Source organism: Natrix helvetica, assembly GCF_964273705.1.
Source record: "Natrix helvetica genome assembly, chromosome: 2".
Classification (NCBI taxonomy): domain Eukaryota; kingdom Metazoa; phylum Chordata; class Lepidosauria; order Squamata; family Natricidae; genus Natrix; species Natrix helvetica.
In genome coordinates, this window is record NC_138552.1 from 239,742,030 (window position 1) to 239,761,745 (window position 19,716).

The 19,716-nt window shown below is 46.6% G+C and overlaps 1 protein-coding gene across 2 annotated transcripts in view; it reads left to right on the top strand.

Annotated features, from left to right (window-relative positions):
• NVL (nuclear VCP like) overlaps nucleotides 1-19,716 on the top strand; it is a 66,960-nt gene that overhangs the window by 18,977 nt on the left and 28,267 nt on the right. For both annotated transcript variants that reach the window (XM_081942613.1, XM_081942614.1), the window contains exons 13-18: nucleotides 777-1,047; nucleotides 8,762-8,980; nucleotides 14,454-14,558; nucleotides 15,799-15,861; nucleotides 17,411-17,530; nucleotides 18,075-18,174. In XM_081942613.1, the coding sequence (XP_081798739.1) occupies nucleotides 777-1,047; nucleotides 8,762-8,980; nucleotides 14,454-14,558; nucleotides 15,799-15,861; nucleotides 17,411-17,530; nucleotides 18,075-18,174 (878 nt within the window). The remainder of the gene's footprint in view (nucleotides 1-776; nucleotides 1,048-8,761; nucleotides 8,981-14,453; nucleotides 14,559-15,798; nucleotides 15,862-17,410; nucleotides 17,531-18,074; nucleotides 18,175-19,716) is intronic.

A 19,716-nucleotide genomic window follows, 5' to 3' on the forward strand; every position in this document is an offset into this window, starting at 1 on the left:
CAAGAGGAAGGCATTTAATTCTGATGATCAGTTAGTCAGAATTGATTAAAGCATAAATAAAAGTGACTGCGTGATAAGCCTGGTTATCTCAGCAAGTAATAAAAATAAATTAGAAGGGAATGAAGTTTTCTTTATTGGCTGTCATATGCACGTACTCATCGACTTACCACCACTTTCGTTTAATGGCTCTTTGAAGTTACCACAGCATTGAAAAATGGGACTTGGGAGCAGTTTGGTTGCAGCATCCCCATAGTCATGGGATCAGAATTTGGGCACTTGGCAACTGCTGTGTACTTTTGCCACTTACGGTGCCTCACGGTCATGTGATCACCATTTGTACCCTTCCCAAATGGCTTTCAACAACCAAAGTCAATGAAGGAAGTCAGATCCGCTTAACAGCTATTGCAAAAAAGGTCGTAAAATGGGGCAAAGCTCACTTCACCACTGCCTTGCTTAGCAGCGGAAATGTTGGGCTCAATGCTGGTCATAGGTTGAGGACTAGCAGTAGTCAGAATTGTTTCAGCATAGATATTTAAATGCTTCTCATGTTTTGTAAATATTGTCTCAGCAGAAAAGTGGAAATATTTCTACTATTTTGAACACTCCACATCTTACTCTTTTCACTGCTTTTGCTGTTTGGGAGTTGGGGATGGATGGGGCCAAACAGAAATGGTTTCCTATCTTTTGGAAGGTGATAAGAATAAATTATTAAAGCCATATTAAATTAAATTAATTAAATCAAAGCTGCAAAATCATCTTCATTTTCTTTTCACCAGAATTCTGAAGACCTTGTGTCGAAAGCTTCGACTTCAAGAACCTTTTGATTTTGGACATTTGGCTCATGTGACGCCAGGCTACGTTGGTGCTGACCTTTTGGCTCTTTGCCGTGAAGCAGCAATGTGCACAGTTAACAGAGTTCTTGTTAAGCTAAATGGGAAGAAATGGGCAGTTACGAAAAATGAAGAAGCAACACCTGGACAAGACATGCAAAGGAGAACAGAAGAAAATGTGAAAAAAGATGCTGAAGAACCAGATCTTCCTAGTAAAGTATATATTTCACCTGTAGCTTATTGTATTCATTTGTTCCATGTTTGGGTATATAAAAGGGGATTTTCCTAGAAGAAAATTGTATATATTAGCTTTAGGTATATTTTAAAAAGGAAAGTAAAAATGTATAATTAAATATAGCATTTGAACCAGTTGCATGTAGTAGTTAAGGTATCAGGCCAGAAAATGGGAAAGTTAGGTGCAAACCCACCTGGATGACCTTGAGCCAGTCACTCACTCTCAGCCCTAGGAAGGAGACAATGGCAAACTATTTCCAAAATCTTGCCAAGAAAGCTGCAGGGACTAGTCCAGGCAGTTGCCAGGACTCAAAACTGACTTGAAAGCATCTGTCTGTCTGTCTATAGTTTTAGTCTGAAGAATATAGTGAGAGGAGCCATGAAATAGGAGTATGACCTTTTTATTAATATTTAATCAATCTATAGCTTTCAATACCATTGATCATATTATGCAGAGATGGCCAGCTATGGCAACGTTATGACTAATGGACTTCAACTCCCAGAATTTCTGAGCCAGCATGGGAGTCCACAGAACCTAAAGTTGCCCCAGTTACTGACCCTTGATTTATGACTGCCTCCTCCTGATTTAAGGATGGGTAGCAATAAATGTAACGGTTCTCTTCCCCTCTGAAAAATTACTTTCAGTCATTGGCAATGATGATGGAGAGAGGGTGTGATGTAGGCTCCAGTCATAGAATACCACAAGGCTTGATGTTATCCCCACTTATGGTGAATATCTACATGAAACTGGTGGATGAAATTATCTAGTTTATTTATTATGTAGTCTATGAAATAAGTTGTATGAAAATTATCTGTCAACGAAAGATGAGAATCATCATCAGCATACTAGTGATCAATACTCAATCTCAGGCCAGGCAAGTAATGCCATCAAGGGCCTGGATTCAATTTGGTGTAGATGGCAAAGAACTGGGTAAAGCATAATCCTACTAAAACAGAATAATTCTAGACCAGGGGTGACAAACTGGATTTCTTCAAGGGCCGGATCAGCATTGTAGTTTTCCAGGGCGCTGCTCTGGAGAGTCCAAAGAAGGGTTAAACACAGCCAATCTGCCCAGAACTGAATTGAAACTTTAAGCCACGCCTCTGGTGCCGACTCTCCTCAGATTTTTTCAATTCAGCTAGCCCAGTAGACGCGCTTTAAGATTTCTCCAGTTCTAAGATTGATTCCTTGGACTCTCCAGAGGAAGAATAATTTTTTAAAACAGCATATTTAAGGATTTTTAGAGCAGGCTGGTGAGTTTAAATTTAAGTTTGTTTTTTTCCCTTTTTAATTGGGGTTTTCTCACCCTTTCGGCTCTCCTGGAGTCCGGGGCTTTGCTCTGGCTCCTAGAAGCCGCAGGCAGCTGTTGGGGGAAGCGCGTGGGTCGGAGTGCCGACGCCAGCGCTGTTGGGGCACCCCTACTGGGGGCCGATTCCCACTGGAAGCCCTCCGTTGCAGTTTGTGCTTCTAGCAAGTCAAATTGCTGCGTGGGCTTCCAGGGCAGCCATTTTGGCTTCTTCCCTCTTTAAATTTGGCGCGCAAAGCTCCGGTGAGTTCTGGCCGCCATTTTGGATTGCGCAATCTTCCGGCTTTACTTTTAAAAGTTTTTTGCCGCAGCTGCCTGGTGCCTGGCTCTTTGCAGGAGCCGCGTAGAGTCAGACTTGCCCGGTGTGACCGGCGACCTGGGCCCCAATCCAAGCAAGTGATAGTGGCGTGGGATCGTGGCCTGCTGGGTCGCCTCCTTTACTCTCCTGCAGGCGCTGGGAGCGAATTCTGCTCGCGCCTAAGAAATTCCAAGCTACTTCAGGCCTTGCAGTTTCTCTGTCTCCTCAGGAGCATCGTGCTGCGGTGGGCTTTCTGGAGGTGGTGAGTGGTGGTTTCCCATCCCCCTACTGCCCCAACCAGTGATTGTTACCATGGCAGATCAGGTCCCTGAGACTTCTGAGGGTGTCTCTTCCAGAGCCCCTGTAAGACAGGCCGGAAAAGCTGCCAGGGAGGCCATTAGAGGGAGTAAGCCTTACTCCAGGCATGGCCCCAAGCAGGGCTCAGGCCTAGACAAAGATGCATTAAGGCGACAGAAGGCCTTAGAAAAACAGTTTTCCAAAGCCCAACAGCAGGCCCAATCTTCCCTTTCGGTGTCTCCTGGGGAGCCCTCCAGGGAAATTCCTCCAGCCCAGGGAGGCCCCATTTCTGATAGTGAAGAAGAAGGGGATTCCTTGGCCATGGCAACTTCTCCAGGCCATTCCATGGCTGATCAGGCTGATCTCTTTGCCTGTCCCTCTGATATGGAGGAGGGACCAGCTCCAATGGGGCTGTTAGCCCCTCAACAGCCGATCCCCGGGCCCACTCAAAGGGTTCGCTCCATTGAGGCCCAAGGGCCTAACCTATCCACTGAAATGCAGGAAATAATTAACAGGGCCATTTCCCAGGGCATTGAGGCAGGCATGCGAAAAGGTGGCAAGCGCACTCGCAAGACCCACCATTTGCAACCCCAGGAGGATTCCAGAGAGATGACTCCTAGCCTTCCACCTCCGTCCCTGCATTCTTCAGTGGCCTCTGATGAGTCAGACTGGGAGGAAGAAGAGGAATTTCTTCCTAGGCAGGAAGCTGAATTCTCTGGGGATGAGGCAAGCCCCGCCAAAAAGCCGGCCTTTTCAGGCTTATTTAATTTGGATAATTTCAAAACCATTTTAGATAAGGCTAAGATCTCAACTCATATGGGGTCCACCCCCCCCAGCTCAGGTGGTTGTAGACCCTGATGATCTATCTGGGGATCTCTTTGAGGAACCCATTTCGGTCCAGGAAATAGTTCCTGTACCCAAGATGTTCCTCAATTTAGTTCAAGACAGTGGGCGCAGCCAGCTACCATGGCTACCCCCAGCAGCCATGACAAGAAGCTATATACGGTGGATGCCAGCCTGGAGGAGCTGCTCAAGCTCCCTCCTATCGATCCCCCTGTAGCGGCTCTTACCTCCTCTTCTGTGCTCCCTCCTGACCTGTTGGAGGGGCTCAAGGCTGAGGACAAGAGAACCGAAACTGCTTGTCACAAGACCCATCAGGCAGCTGCATGGGCCATTAAGTCCTCCGCTTCAGCCTCCTTTTTCTCCAGGGCGGCTCTCCTGTGGCTGAGGCAGTTGTTGAGGAAGATACCTGCCAAGGACGTTAAAGTCAGGCAGGATATCAATAAAATCATGGCAGCCACAGAGTACACTGCTGATGCCACTCTGAATGCTGCTAAGTTTGCCTCGCGTGCCCTAGCGTCTAATGTTACTTCCAGACGCCTCCTGTGGCTTAGGCACTGGAATGTGGATATGCGCTCCAAATGGAAGCTTGTTACTGCCCCCTTTAAAGGGGACAAGCTGTTTGGTGAGGTCCTTGATCCAGTCCTTGTGGAAAACAAGGACAAAAAGAAAGTGATGCCATCAGTCACCAAAAAGCCTGATCGTAAAGGTCCTGGCTCTTACAGGAGGGAGGCCTTTCGGAACAATGAACCCTCCACCAGCTCCGCCCCCTATCATCGGGCGTATCCCCAGCAGGGTGAGCGGTCTCAGGACCGTCAGTCCTTTCGAGACAGAGGTCGCCAGCAGCCCTTCTCCAAGCGGCCATTTCGGGGGGGCTCCGGCTCCCGACCCTTTAGGAGGTATAAATGACCATCACAGGTCAGCTCCCATAGGAGGGCGGTTGCAGTTCCACGCCAAATGGGAGCAGACCACGTCGGACCAGTGGGTTCTTCAAACGGTCCGCATGGGTCTCACTTTAGAATTCTGGTCCCCCCCTCCCCGCCACTTCATCCGGTGTCCAGTTCCCTCAGGGTTAGTCAAAAGATCCCTCATGGAACAGGAGATAAGGCACCTCAAGGAGATCAGGGCCATAGAACCTGTCCCAGCAGGCCAGGAAGGAAGAGGGTTTTACTCCATCCTGTTTCTGGTCCCCAAAAACTCAGGAGGGTGGAGGGGGATATTAGATCTAAAGAGGTTCAATCACCACGTGACATATCGCAGGTTCAAGATGCAGTCCCTCCAGTCCATCTTGGGGGCATCAGGCCAGGCGATATACTAACGTCCATAGACCTCAAAGAGGCCTACCTCCACATCCCTATCCGCAAAGCCCACCGCAAGTTCCTGAGGTTCTCTTACGCGGGCCTCCATTACCTCCGGGACCACGGGTTCACCATCAACCTGGAAAAAAGTCATCTCGTTCCCACGACCAGACTGAAGCATCTAGGGGCCGTCATCGACACCACCTCGGGCACGGTATCCCTGTCCCCGGAAAGGGTGGCCAGCCTTCGGGAGATGGTCGTTCAGGTGCAGCAGTCACGTCTAGTCAAGGTGGTTCAGCTCTCACAGCTCCTCGGTAAGATGATCTCGTGCCTGTCAATCGTGCCTTGGGCGAGACTTCACTCCCGTCCCCTTCAGTGGCTCCTGCTTCCATATCAAAGAACAAACGAAAGCAGCTCAACAAGACTGATTCCAGTTCCAGCAGAGGTACGTCGCTCTCTAAGTGGTGGTTGTCTCCGGCCCTGTTAAAGGGGTCGCCATTCAAGGAGCCAGTCAGGCTCACCATCACAACGGATGCCAGCCTGTTCGGTTGGGGGGCCCACTGCCACAACCAGCTCGCACAGGGCAGGTGGTCCCCTTCCGAAGCCACTCACAGCATCAACTGGCTGGAGCTGAGGGCAGTCAGGCTTGCGCTGAAGCGCTTCCAGAGCACCGTTCAGGGCCACCACGTGCGCATCATGACAATGTCGCCACCAAGGCGCACATCAATCGACAGGGGGGAACGCGCTCCAGATCCCTGATGAAGGAGGCGGAGCTCTTGGGTCGATGGGCGGAGAGGTATCTCCTTTCTCTTCAGGCGGAGCACATCTCGGGCACGAGCAACACCCAGGCGGACTGGCTGAGCAGATCCACAGTCGACCACTCGGAGTGGCGTCTACATCCGCTGCTGTTCCAGCAACTGTCCCAGAGGTTCGGCCTCCCGCTGGTGGACCTGTTCGCCACCGCGGCCAACGCGCATCTTCCGCGGTTCTTCACAAGGTTCCACGACCCGAGGGCGGAAGGAGTCAACGCGCTGCATGGCCCGTGGCCGAAAGGTCTGCTTTACGCTTTTCCCCCGCTACCTCTTCTTCCCAGAGTCATCAGGAAGATCCTAGCAGAGGAGGCGGAGGTGCTGCTGGTAGCACCGTACTGGCCCAGGAGAACCTGGTTTGCAGACTTGGTGAGTCTTTCGATCACACCACCGTGGCGGATTCCTCCACAGGACATCTCTCTCAGCCAGGGGGCCCTTCAACATCCAGAACCCCAGTGGCTGCAGCTGGCCGTCTGGCACTTGAGAGGGATCTCCTAAGCAGAGGCAAGTTGTCAGACAAGGTGATTGGCACCATCCAAGCGTCACGACGGCAGTCCACGACGCGCATCTACGACGCCACTTGGAAATCCTTCGCCAGCTGGTGCACGGCTCATGGTACGTCTGCGCCCCTTGCTTCGGTTCCTGTCATCCTGGACTTCCTGCAGGAAGGTTTGGACAAGGGCCTGGCACCTAACACCCTGAGGCGCCAGGCGGCAGCCCTGTCAACCATCCTCTCAGTTGAGGGCTACGCACCTCTTGGCCGGAATCCGACCATCCGCAGTTTCCTCAGGGGAGCGACCAACCTGAGACCCCCAGTGGTCCACAGATACCCATCTTGGGATCTCAATGTAGTGTGCGGTCCCTCATCGGGCCCCCGTTTGAGCCCATTAAGACGGCCAGTCTCAGACACCTCACATTCAAGACGGTTTTTCTGGTCGCTATCACGTCTGCTCATCGCATATCGGAACTGGCTGCCTGTCAGTCAGAGAGGACTTGTGTCTCATTCGTAACGACAGAGTAATCCTGAGGCTGGACCCTTCCTTCAGTCCGAAGGTCAATTCCGGGTTTCATCGGGCGCAGGAGGTGGTCCTTCCGGATTTTTGTCCGCATCCTCGGCACCCGAGGGAAAAGCGCTGGCACATGCTGGATGTGCGCAGGACTATTCGCAGATACATCAAGCGCACGGCCAGTTTTCGGAAATCCGAATCTCTATTCGTCTCCTTTCAACCAGCTTCTCAAGGCAAGAAGGTCTCTTCATCTACCATCGGCGGATGGCTGCGAGCCTGCATTGCGCTTGCCCACGTTTTACAGTCCGTTCCTGTGCCTCGCAATATCACAGCACATTCGACTAGAAGCGCCGCCACCACAGCTGCCTGGTCTACACAGGCACCGATTGAAGAGATCTGCAAGGCGGCCACCTGGACTTCTCTGTCTGGACAGTTTTTGCATCGGCGGAAGGGGCCTTTGGGAGGCGTGTTCTTCAGGGCATCCATACCAGCGGAGCGACCCTGATGGCTGAGCCTTCCCGCCCTAGTGACAGTTAGCTTGGGCATGTCCCTTCTTTGGACTCTCCAGAGCAGCGCCCTGGAAAATGACCATTGTCTTACCTGAAGGGTCCTTTTCAGGGCGCTGCAACGGAGAGTCCACCCCGCCCTGGGGTCTATTCTCCGCTTGTGTTTGTGAAGTTACAGTGTTGTTTGTTGTTTCTGTTATTGTTGTTGGACTATTTTTGACTTGTTCCATATTAGACTTCCAGTTGAAGTTTCAGCGCGCAACTGTTCCACGTCTTCATTGAATAAATCTGAGGAGAGTCGGCACCAGAGGCGTGGCTTAAAGTTTCAATTCAGTTCTGGGCAGATTGGCTGTGTTTAACCCTTCTTTGGACTCTCCGTTGCAGCGCCCTAAAAAGGACCCTTCAGGTAAGACAATGGTCATTCTCCTCCGGGAGCGGTGGTGGGAGTAGCGGGACGGATGCCTCCTGCAGCACCCTGCTGGCCAAAACAAGGTCCGCACACGCCCCCCCCTGCACTTCGTTTTCACCCTCCATGGCCTGCAGCATTCTGCCAGCTGTTTTCAGGGCTGTTTTGGGGCCGTTTTTGGCTAGCAGAGAGCTGCAGGAGGCTATGGAGGGTGAAAACAAGGCATGGGAGGCTGTACGCAGCCCGTTTTAGCCGCCAGAGGCACAGTGGGCCAGCTCTTTGATATTTCCAGGCTGACCCCATGGGCTAGATTTAAGCACCCCGTGGGCCTTGAGTTTGACACCCCTGTTCTGGACTGATAAACCATGTGATTCCAGATATATTTCATCTTTAGCTCAGGATGGGATCACAGTCCCTCTGCTGAGTGGTCTTGAAAGTTGAGGGTCCTCTTGGACTCACATCTACTGTTCAAAGTATAGTTAACAGCAATGGGCAGAGGACCTTGATATAACTTCATCTAGTGCATTAGTTTTGACCACTACTGGAATGAAGGGAGTTTGGGTTATTAAATGTCCCTGTCACATTATATATGAGAAAAATCCCCAGAAAAATTTAAAGAGTATTAATGGGTATTATTCAATAGAGGGAGAAAAATGTTCCTACTCTACTAAAGGGAATTACTTATCAGTATCTTACGTTTTTTAAAATCTTCACAATATTCCTACAATCTCTTAATCGGATAAAGAAATCCATAAAATACAAAGATTATCTTGAAAAAGCCATACCAGCTGTCATTTTTGTAAGCATTTTAAAATACCTTGCTGTTGGATTCCAGATTTTTATCGGTAAACTTAAAAGTGTGCTTCTTTTATCCCCAGTCTAATCTGTTTGTTTTTCATTTTCCTCCTCCTCTAATCTTCCTTCTTTAGGATGAATTGCAAAGATTGCTCCAGTTGCTTAAGGAGCCAGATCCCCTGGGGGAGGCTCAGCTGCAGAAGCTGCGCATTGAGCTGAAGGATTTCACTCTTGCTCTCTCTTCAGTGCAACCCTCTGCGAAGAGAGAAGGCTTTGTCACTGTTCCGGATGTGACATGGGCAGATATTGGAGCCCTGGAAGAGGTTCGGGAGGAGCTGACCATGGCTATACTGGTATGGGCGGATGCTTTCACCAAATGTTGATGTACTCTATATGAGGCAATCCTCACTTTCTGAAATTAATTTATGTGAGTCTGCCAGCCGTTCTGAATTAAAGGCACATAGTGTTTTTTTGCCTAACAACATGTGCAAAGAAATCAATACAATACAATACAATACAATACAATACAATACAATACAATACAATACAATACAATACAATAGTAGAGTTGGAAGGGACCTTGGAGGTCTTCTAGTCCCTATACCATTTCAGACAGATGGCTATCCAACATCTTCTTAAAGACTTCCAGTGTTGGGGCATTCACAACTTCTGGAGGCAAGCTGTTCCACTGATTAATTGTTCTGTCAGGAAGTTTTTCCTCAGTTCTAAGTTGCTTTTCTCCTTGATTAGCTCTGCTTTGATTTGCAAAGTGAACATCAAACCAAATTGTATATTGTTGCTCCATTTTGAAAGGGAAGATTATTCCTGTTAGTTTTAATATGTAGTAACAGAGGACTTTTGGTCAAAGGTTGGTATAGTGAAGATATTAATCCAAGGAAAGTAAATGATTCCTAAAAATGATGGCATAGGCGATGGTGAGGGTACCAAAGGAGCTCAGTTTGACTGATGAAAAATACTAAAGGTTCATGGTTGAAAATAGTCAGGTAAACTGTGTAAAAGACAGTTTGGCCCTGAAATAATGTTACCCTTCAAATTCCTAGATAAAAAAAACACAGAGCATCTGTGGGACATCTGTCATTCACTCCAAATGGTGTGTAATAATAGGAGTGTTGCCACCAAAAAGATCCTATTACTGGCTGTGGCACTACAAGCTGAACTCGTGTTGGATGGTATCGGGGGAGCACATATTTTAAATATCATTTAAATATCATATTTTTCAGAGTATAAGACACACTTTCATTCAATCTGGATGGAAATGTCTGTGCATCTTATACAGCGAATATTGTGGGCAGATGGTAGCGGTGGCAGCAAATGGACTGTGGCGAACGGTTGGCAGTGCTGAACGAGTGGTAGCACCGAACAGGTGGCACTGAATGGGCAGTGGCAAACGGGACATGGCAAACGGACCAGATGAATACTGGTATATGCTGGGAGGCAGAGGCAGATTTTTTTTTCTTGTTCTCCTCCCCAAAAGCTAGCTGTGTCTTATAATAATAATAATAATAATAATAAGTTTGAATTTATTAGCCGCTCCCTTTCCAAGTAGGACTCGGGGCGGCGTACAATGGGGCATATAAAACACAGAAAATATATAAAAACACATAGGCGTACATACAGAACATACATACAGATACACAAACACGGACTCGAACTCGGAGGAGGTAAACAATTTACATCATATAGACAGTTAAAAAACCCGCATTAAGATACCCCAATTATAAAAACCCCGTATAGAATTAAAATTTAACGTTTAAAATACAATTTAAAACCAGTTAGGAGGAATAAGAATAATTACGATTGAGCCAGGCCAGATAATTGAAAGAGGTGGGTCTTCAGCTGTACACGGAAGGAGCGGAGATCGGAAGTAATCCTGATGTCACGGGGGAGGTCATTCCACAGGGCTGGGCCCACCACAGAGAAGGCTCTGCTCCTGGGTGTCGCCCCCCGGCACTGTTTGGCGGACGGCACCCGGAGAAGTCCCTCTCTGTGTGAGCGAATTGGTCGTAGGGATGTGTGAGGCAGGATGCGATCCTGCATATAACTAGGCCCTGTGCCATGGAGCGCTTTAAAGATCATAATCAAAACCTTGAAACGCACTCGGTAGACCACAGGAAGCCAGTGCAGCTCGCGCAGGAGAGGTGTTACAGGGGAGTATCTAGTCCTCCCCATAATCACCCGCGCGGCCGCGTTCTGGACCAACTGTAGTCTCCGAGTGCATCTCAAGGGAAGCCCCATGTAGAGAGCATTGCAGTAATCCAGGCGAGACGTCACTAGCGCATGGGTGACTGTGCGTAGGACATCCCGGTCCAATAAGGGGCGCAATTGGCGCATCAGGCGAACCTGATGGAACGCCCCCCTTGCCACGGCTGTTACATGGTTATCCATGGACAGCCGGGCATCCAGGAGGACGCCCAAATTGCGCACCTGTTCCATGGGGGCTAGTTGGACGCCCCCGATGGCCAGAGATGGAAGCACCTGGTTGAACCGGGAGGCCGGAAGCCACAGCCACTCCGTCTTGGAAGGGTTGAGTTTTAGTCGGTTGCCATCCATCCAGACCCGTACGGCCTCCAGACACCGGGACATCATTTCGACGGCCTCATTGGGGTGGTTCGGAGTGGAAATGTATAGCTGAGTATCATCAGCATACAGATGATATCCCACTCCAAAACCACGGATGATCTCGCCCAGCGGTTTCATATATGTGTTGAACAGGAGAGGCGAGAGCACCGATCCCTGTGGCACTCCACATGTGAGTGGCCTCCGGGTCGAACTCTGCTCCCCTGTCAACACACGTTGCGTCCGACCAGAGAGGTAGGAGCCAAACCACCGTAAAACGGTGCCTCTGACTCCCAGCCCCTCTAGCCGGTGCAACAGGATACCATGGTCGATGGTATCGAACGCCGCCGAGAGATCTAATAGGACCAGGATAGAGGAACAACCCCTATCTCTGGCCCTCCAGAGATCATCAACCAATGCGACCAAGGCCGTCTCCGTGCTGTGACCGGGTCGGAAGCCGGACTGGCGCGGGTCTAGATAATCATTTTCCTCCAGGTGACGTGGGAACTGCTGTGCTACCACACTCTCTACAACCTTCGCTAAAAAAGGAAGGTTGGAGACTGGACGATAATTGACTAGGTCCGTTGGGTCCAGGGAAGGCTTCTTGAGCAGGGGCCTCACCACCGCCTCTTTCAAGGCGGCCGGTAGAGACCCCTCACCCAGCGAGGCGTTCACCAGGCCCAGGAGCCAGTCACGCGTGACCTCCCAGGATGCCAGTACAAGCCAGGAGGGACACGGGTCCAATAAACATGTGGTGGGTCGCAGACGTCCACGCAACCTGTCCAAATCCTCGATGGCAACCGAGTCAAACTCCTCCCAAAGCGGTCCCTCAAGACTCGCAACGGGCGTCTCTACTGAACCACTGAAAGGGGTCCATCCCATCCGGATTTGAGCGACTTTGTCCTGTAGATAATTCCCAAACTCCTCTGCTCTACCCTGTAAAGGGGCTTCCCGTGGTCTCTCAAACAAGAGGGAACGGGTCACCCGAAACAGGGCGGCAGGGCGGTTATCTGCAGACGCAATAAGAGCAGCGCAATGTTGACGTTTGGCCGCTCTTAGTGCCACAAGGTACGTCTTCAAATATGCTCGTGCCTGTGCTCGGTCAAATTCGGAACGGGAGGATCTCCAACGACTCTCTAGGCGTCTCTTGTGGCGTTTCATCACCCTTAGCTCCTCGGTAAACCAAGGTGCCAGGGTGGTTCTTCGCCGCAGGAGAGGCCGCAAAGGCGCCACCCGGTCTAGGGCCCCGGTAGCCGCACTATTCCATGCGACTACCAGGTCCTCTACTCGGGGGCGGGTCAGGTCCACAGGAGGTGGCCCAAGTTCCGTCTGGAACCTATCCGGTTCCATCAGGCGCTTGGGGCGGAACCATCTAATACCTTCCAGTTCCGCCTCCTCGCGGCGGGGGGTAGCACCAGGGAAGTCCAGCCGGAGAAGTGAGTCCAGAGCATTTTATAATCTGAAAAATACGATACTTACTAATGTCAATACATTGAATTAGGCCAGTGTAGGGCATACAGAAGTGGTGATATGTGGTCCCATTTATCTCCCCTTTTTAACAGTTGGGGAGCTACATTCTGAACCGGGTGCAGCTTCTAAACCATTTTCAAGAGTTAACCCACATAAAATCTTTTTTTGCAGTAATCCAATTAGGGCATGAATCACAGAAGCTATGCTACCTTTGTGTCATCAGAATTCCAGCTGCCACAAAGCTGGATGTCTTCAGTTATTTTTCCCATAGGACAGCGATGGCGAACCTTTTTTGGCTCGCGTGCCACAAGTGGGGGGAGCACAGAGGGGTCGTGTGCGGGCATGCCGCACCCATAATGCAATGTGCGACCCCTCCAGTGCGCATGCGCGCACAACAGACGCGACCCCCCCCATTTTTACATGCTTTTTTTCACCCTCCCCAGGCTCCAGAGGCTTTATAGGAGCCTGGGGAGGGCGAAAAGAGCCTCCCCTGCCCCCCCGGAGGCCCTCCGGAGGCTTCAGGGACCGTCCGGAGGCTTCCCTGAAGCCTTTGGAGCGCTCAAAACAACCCTATGAGCAAACTGGAAGTGACTTCCGGTTTGCTCGGAAGGTCGTTTTAAGCATTCCGAAGGCTTCAGGGACGGTCCGGAGGCTTCCCTGACGCCTTCGGAGCGTTTAAAACAACCCTTGCTCAGAGAGTCATTTTAAGCGTTCCAAAGGCGTCAGGGAAGCCTCCGGACGGTCCCTGAAGCCTCCGGAGGGCCTCGGGGGGCGGCGGGGGAGGCTCTTTTTGCCCTCCCCAGTCTCCTATAAAGCCTCTGGAGCCTGGGGAGGGCGAAAAAATGGCTTTTAGAAACAGTGAACTCAGCTGGCCAGCGCGCGCATGCGCACTGGCCAGTTGACATGGCAGCGCCTCGCGTGCCCTGACAAATGGCTCCGCTTGCCACCTGTGGCACGCGTGCCATAGGTTCACCATCACTGCCATAGGAGTTGGGAACAACATACTAGTCTTTAATTAGACCAGTTTCCCTTCTCCCACCTTCCTATTTGACATTATGTCTTAATTAAAGGAAATGTTGCAACCAAATTATCTTCTGAACTCAATTTGATAATTTAAGCAGGACTGCCGTTTTTTACAATTTAGGAAATTTTATGATGGTTTGTAAAATTGACTCCATTCCAATTATAAGTAGTCTTTGTCTAACGTCCATTTGTTCAGTGAGTGTTTGGAGTTATAATGGTGTTGGAGTAATGAACATATAACTGATTTTCAAAGTTCTGGCCATTACAGCACCCTTGTGGTCACACAATCACCTTCCCTCTCAGCTTCCAACAAGCAAAGTCAATGGGGAAGCTGGCAGGGAAGGTTGCAAGTATTTCAAATGTCGCTCCTGATGCTTCTTTTCCTGCCCGCAGCACCCCTCCCGCCGTGGTTTAGCCTTTACCAGTCCTGCCAAGGGCTCTTCAGATCTGTGATTGGCTTCCGTTGGCCCTCCCAATGCCTCCTCAGACCCATATGCAGCTTCCTCTGCTCCCCCATGCTTTTTGCCTGAGCTTTCTGTCCCTTTCCCCTTAACAACCTGTATGTCCTGCGGTTCCGACATCAACCAGGACCACTGGGATTGTCATCACTGAACTGGTGTGATCATGTGACAGTGCACTTTTCAGCTGCATCACTTAACAACAGCAATCCTGGTCCCAATTGCTATTGTAATTCAAGAACTGCCTATATGATAATAGCAGAAGAAAACTAACATACGTAAGTGCTTTTTTAAACAGGCACCTGTGAGGAATCCTGAACAATTCCGAGCCCTTGGACTTCTAGCTCCAGCTGGTGTACTACTTGCTGGTCCTCCTGGATGTGGCAAAACACTGCTTGCGAAGGTAATTTTGGCTGCTTCTTTGCTCAGAGAATTCCAACATTTAAGGATCACTTTTCCCACCAGTCTGATTGCATCTGGTTGCTGAGGCTTAGGATCCTGGACCCCAATTCATTGAGAAACTTATTCCCAGTGTTAACCTGATTAAGCAATCCTTCAATTTACATTCATATTGACTGTGTTTATTTCATCCTAAAGAACAAAGCATCTGTCAACATCTAAAGAAACCTCCCTCTATGTCTTTATTCAAATTTAATTTAATTACTGGATAGGTAGCATGTGGAATAAAAATATCTAAATAATTAAATTCAGGGCATATATGAACATTATAGTTACTTAATGCGTTAATATAGAATTCTTTGCTTGTCAGTATCATTTCTAACTTAGACTGAGAAATGGAGTATTTCACAACTCACCCAAATGCATTAAGCAAATACATTAAGTCCAGAATCAAAGTACTTCTGAAGTTCAGAAATAAGCAATAAGATGTCATCAAGATATATAATTATTGGGAGGAAAAACTACAGATATTATGATTCTGTCTAACAGCACAGGTTGAATGTTCTAAAGATGCATCAAAGAACCAAAATGATGTTCTTTGTAGTTTTTTATAGGATTAAAAACTGAGATTTTAAAAATTGACCATTTTTTGTTTGGAAGCCACATCAAATCCATATTTAACTAAGGTGGCTTATATATACTGCTTATAGAATTATCAATAGATTTTTTCTGCATCAAAAATTGCATTTGCCTAATGCAATTTAGTATTTTCTGTCTTTATACAAATCAGTCACATTCACTGTGATATTCAGTTGTTTTGAGTATGTTTCTAATTTCCTCGATTTGTATTTCTGTACTATAAATTTTTAAAAAGGACTGCTTTAGAAAGTCAGTGTTGCATCATGGTAGTAATATAAAATTTTGACGTATGGATTTTCATAGATAAAAGGCATATGCTAAGATGATGATATGAAATGAAGAAATAGTAATCCACCTAGCTAGCTGCTGCAAGAAGATTGCACAGAGTGATTACCAACAACAAGTAGCGACTTGAGAAAATAGCAACAATAGCAACAAACTCAGAACAGCTTATATCCTGCAAAACCGTCAGATAAGCACATCTGCCTATTTCAGGTCCTTGGAAGGAATTCAATAGGTAGATAAAAATGTTACATCTGGTCTAAACATCTGGATGTCTGTGCAACCAACCATAATATACAGTAATTAAATTATTTTTTTATTAGGCTGTAGCAAATGAATCTGGACTGAACTTCATTTCAGTAAAAGGCCCTGAACTATTGAATATGGTGAGTTATTTTGTAGTTTGCTTGGCGACCACTATCTTTTACGTTTTTCCGATACAAAGGGTTGTTTGACTGAACTACATAATTTAGCTATATACATGTAGTGAAAATAATTCTTGCATACATATATATTGACCACACATTTCTTTTTACAGTAGAGATAGTCCTCAAATTACAACAGCCATTGGGATTGGGATTGCGGTGACTAAGTGGTCACATGACTGCACCACTTAATGAGGGCAATCCAAACAGTTCTCGTAACGCCAGATGTGCAGGTCATTAAGCAGAAAGTAGAAGGATCCCAGGAAAGAGTGCAGGTTGCCATAAGGAAACATAGGCCATGCATGACCGGAGGGTGCCTGTGCTGTGGTGGGCTCAAACTCGGGAAGACTGGAAAAGAGCGCTCAGGGTGTTTGTATGTGAGCACAGAAAGGCCAAGGAAAGAGGATTTAGGGTGCATGTGAGTGAAGGAAGGGAAGGAGGAGGGCATGATGCATGCGAGCAAAGAGAGGCCAGGTTGTGGTAAAACTTATCCAAACAACTTGTGAACCTCCCTGCTAGCTTCCCTATATGTTTTGCTTGTAGGAAGCAGGCAGGAAAGCCCATCAATAGGAATCCTGTGATCGCAGGACACTGCAACTGGTCGTAAATACAAGCTGGTTACCAACCACTCAAGTTTTGTTCACATGACCGCAATGTTCATAACTTCAGGAACCAGTGCTCAGTCCCTTCATTCAGCACGAACATAACTTTAAACGGTCACTGGAACAAATGCAGGTTCATAAGCCTTGGCAGCTGTTAAATAGGTTAAATCAGTCACCGTGTAACCATGCTCAGTTTTACAGTGTTTGTTGTAGCGGTCATTAAGCAAAGATGGTGGTTGCTAAGCGAACCCATTTTTCTCCTTGGTTGCTTTTTTGTCAGAAACCAAAAGTAAATACTGGAAATTGGCAAAAAATGCTGAAAATCACCGTCATGTGACTTCGGGACACTGCCAATGTCATAAAGCCAGTTGCTAAGCGCCCAAAATGCGATCACATCACCACGGGGGTGGTGTTGGTGTTGCAGCTGTTGGAACTTTGAAATCAGGTTGTCAGTAGCTCTTGGGAGGTCTGTCATAATTCAAATGGTTGCTAAGTGACTTGTCACTAAGTAAGGACTGCTTGTAAAAAGAATTACAGAAAGTACAGGAAAAAAGTAGACCTAGCAAGTCAGAGAAGTCAAAAACAGGCACTAAGAGAAAATGAAAGGAAATTAATTAAATATGGCTTGCTTAGTATATTTATTAGAGAAGGAACTGACAAATTGAATTTGGTCGTTCCATCTTGTCTCGGTTCGATAAATGTTCACTCATTGACAGATGGTAATTGTGGCTAGAGAACTGTGTACAATTTCAAAATTTGTTTTGTATCTGGTCATGGCAGAATCCTAAGCTTGAATTAATCTGTGACCCGGACAATTTCTTCTAAACAATCCAATGTCTTATTAAATTGCAAAAATAAGATTCCACAGAATTTCACAGGCATTTCTTTTTCCTTCCTGCTTGTTGTAGTATGTGGGGGAAAGTGAACGTGCTGTTCGTCAGGTTTTCCAACGTGCAAGAAATTCAGCACCTTGTGTCATATTCTTTGATGAAGTTGATGCTCTATGCCCTCGGAGATCAGACCGTGAAGTGAGTCTCTAAAAACATCCCCCCAGAGATATTTAACTACAGGTTGCAGTGTACATATAAATTTGTTGTTCTGCATGTTTTCAGAGCAGCCCTGTGATGTAAACTAAAATTGGCATTGTACAGATGCCACATCTAGATAGAAAGAAAGGGATTATTAAATCTTGTATGCTACAATAGAATTTCAACGCATCTTTGCAGACGTGCCTTATAATTACCACGTCAACAATTAGAAATTCACTTGTTTTGTGAGATGGGTAGCTATAACACATTTCATAAATTGCTTTTTGACTTGGAATTGGAATGTAACCCTGTATATCCAATTCCATTAATGGTAATTCCAATATACAACCCTTTTCTTTTTTAGAATTTCATGGTATAGTAAATTAGAAATGCTTGTATTTTGGGTTTTTCCTTTGTTTGCTTTGAGTGATCAAAGGTCAAGAGGAAAGGGAACCAAGGATATGAGAATGATGAATGTTCTAGGGGTTTTCTTTTAAATCTATGGTTATCATTTTTATCTTACCCTACATTCTTATTCTTACAGTCAGGTGCCAGTGTCCGTGTAGTGAACCAATTGCTTACTGAGATGGATGGCCTGGAATCACGTCGTCAAGTATTCATTATGGCAGCTACAAATAGACCAGGTATAGATCATCAAACAATCAGATATAATCTCAAGGATTTTATAATCTGCTGTTGTGCAACATACCTGTTGACAGTTGTGACAATTGAGGGTTAATTGCCTTGCATTGATGAGCTAATGATATTTCCAGGTACGTTGATGGATAAAGAATTTGGTGTGCTGGGTCAGGGAGATCTTGCTTCAGGGCCACTCACAGCTATATATGCTTATTGGAGCCTTTTGGTCAAAGTTATCTCTCAACCATACCTATCTCACAAGATACTTGGAGCAAGGAAAAATTAAAAGATGAAATGGTTTATCCAGTACCCTGCTCCTGAAGGAAAGGTGGGATATAAATCTAATATATGAAAATAACTGGTCTTTGCATAGACTGAATTATGAAGCTGCTAGATTTGTAAGTGAACACAAACAAAAAGTTTGTTGAACTTGGCGAACACCCAGACCAAGTAGAGTGATTGAATGAAACTAGTTGGAGATGAGAGCCAGTTTGATGTACTGGTTAAGGCACTGGACTAGAAATGGGAGACCACGAGTTCTAGTTCTCTCTTAGACATGGAAGCCAACTGAGTGACCTTGGCGCAATCACTCTTGGTTGTGGAGAAAGTATGATGAGGAAGCACTATCTATAGAATGTATGAAAATGTGGAATAGTGTATAAATCAAATGAATAAATAAACAGTTTTTCTCTTTTACTTTGCTATATCATTTAAAGCATCACCTGAATAAGTTTTTGTTGTAGTTTAACTTAGCTTCTAAATGCATGTTAATTATTGTGTAATATCCAAATGAAATGAAGAGGGGGGGGGGGAGAGGTAGGTTGGTAGGTAGGTAGTATTATTTTACAATACAACTTGTAAGGAACAAGGCATAAACTAGGTTTTTCTTGTTCTGAATTCTGCTGTTCATCCAGGTGAAAGAATTTCAAAATAGAGGAGATGAAAAACACTGGGGCTGCATGGGAGGGTGATCTGAATTTACCTTACTTTATATTAACTTCAATCTTTAACTTATGCCTTCTTTTTAATTTCCTTTATGTTGTCTTTTTAATTTTTCAGATCAAATAAAGCATTTGCAGTACATATCTTTATATCTCTGCAGATTCTCTTTGTGATTAGCTTCTATGTGGTCCAGCCAAATGTTTAAATAATCAGAACTGCAGGATTCAGTAATAGAAGAACATCGTTTCATTTCCATTTTAGAGCTGCAAATAACAACCAATTAAAAAATTGTAGGAGCTGTGGTATCTTGAAATTATCCACCTAGAATTATTCAACCTAGTTTATACTTTTCATCACATGATTTAAATTTAATTGGAAAAAAATAGGCTTTTGGGGTATGTTTGGGGTGGACAACCAATTGAAGAATCAGATAATTAAGTCGCTTCACACAGGTACATTTTATACTTCAAGTAGACCTTTTTACTGCATCATCTTTGTTTTGCCTCTTCTAAAGACCAGAAGTTGGCAGAATCAGAGCTTGAAGAGAAAAGAAACTCCTCATGAAGGGGTAATTATTGAGGTGCTTATCTGGAGCCACATGAATA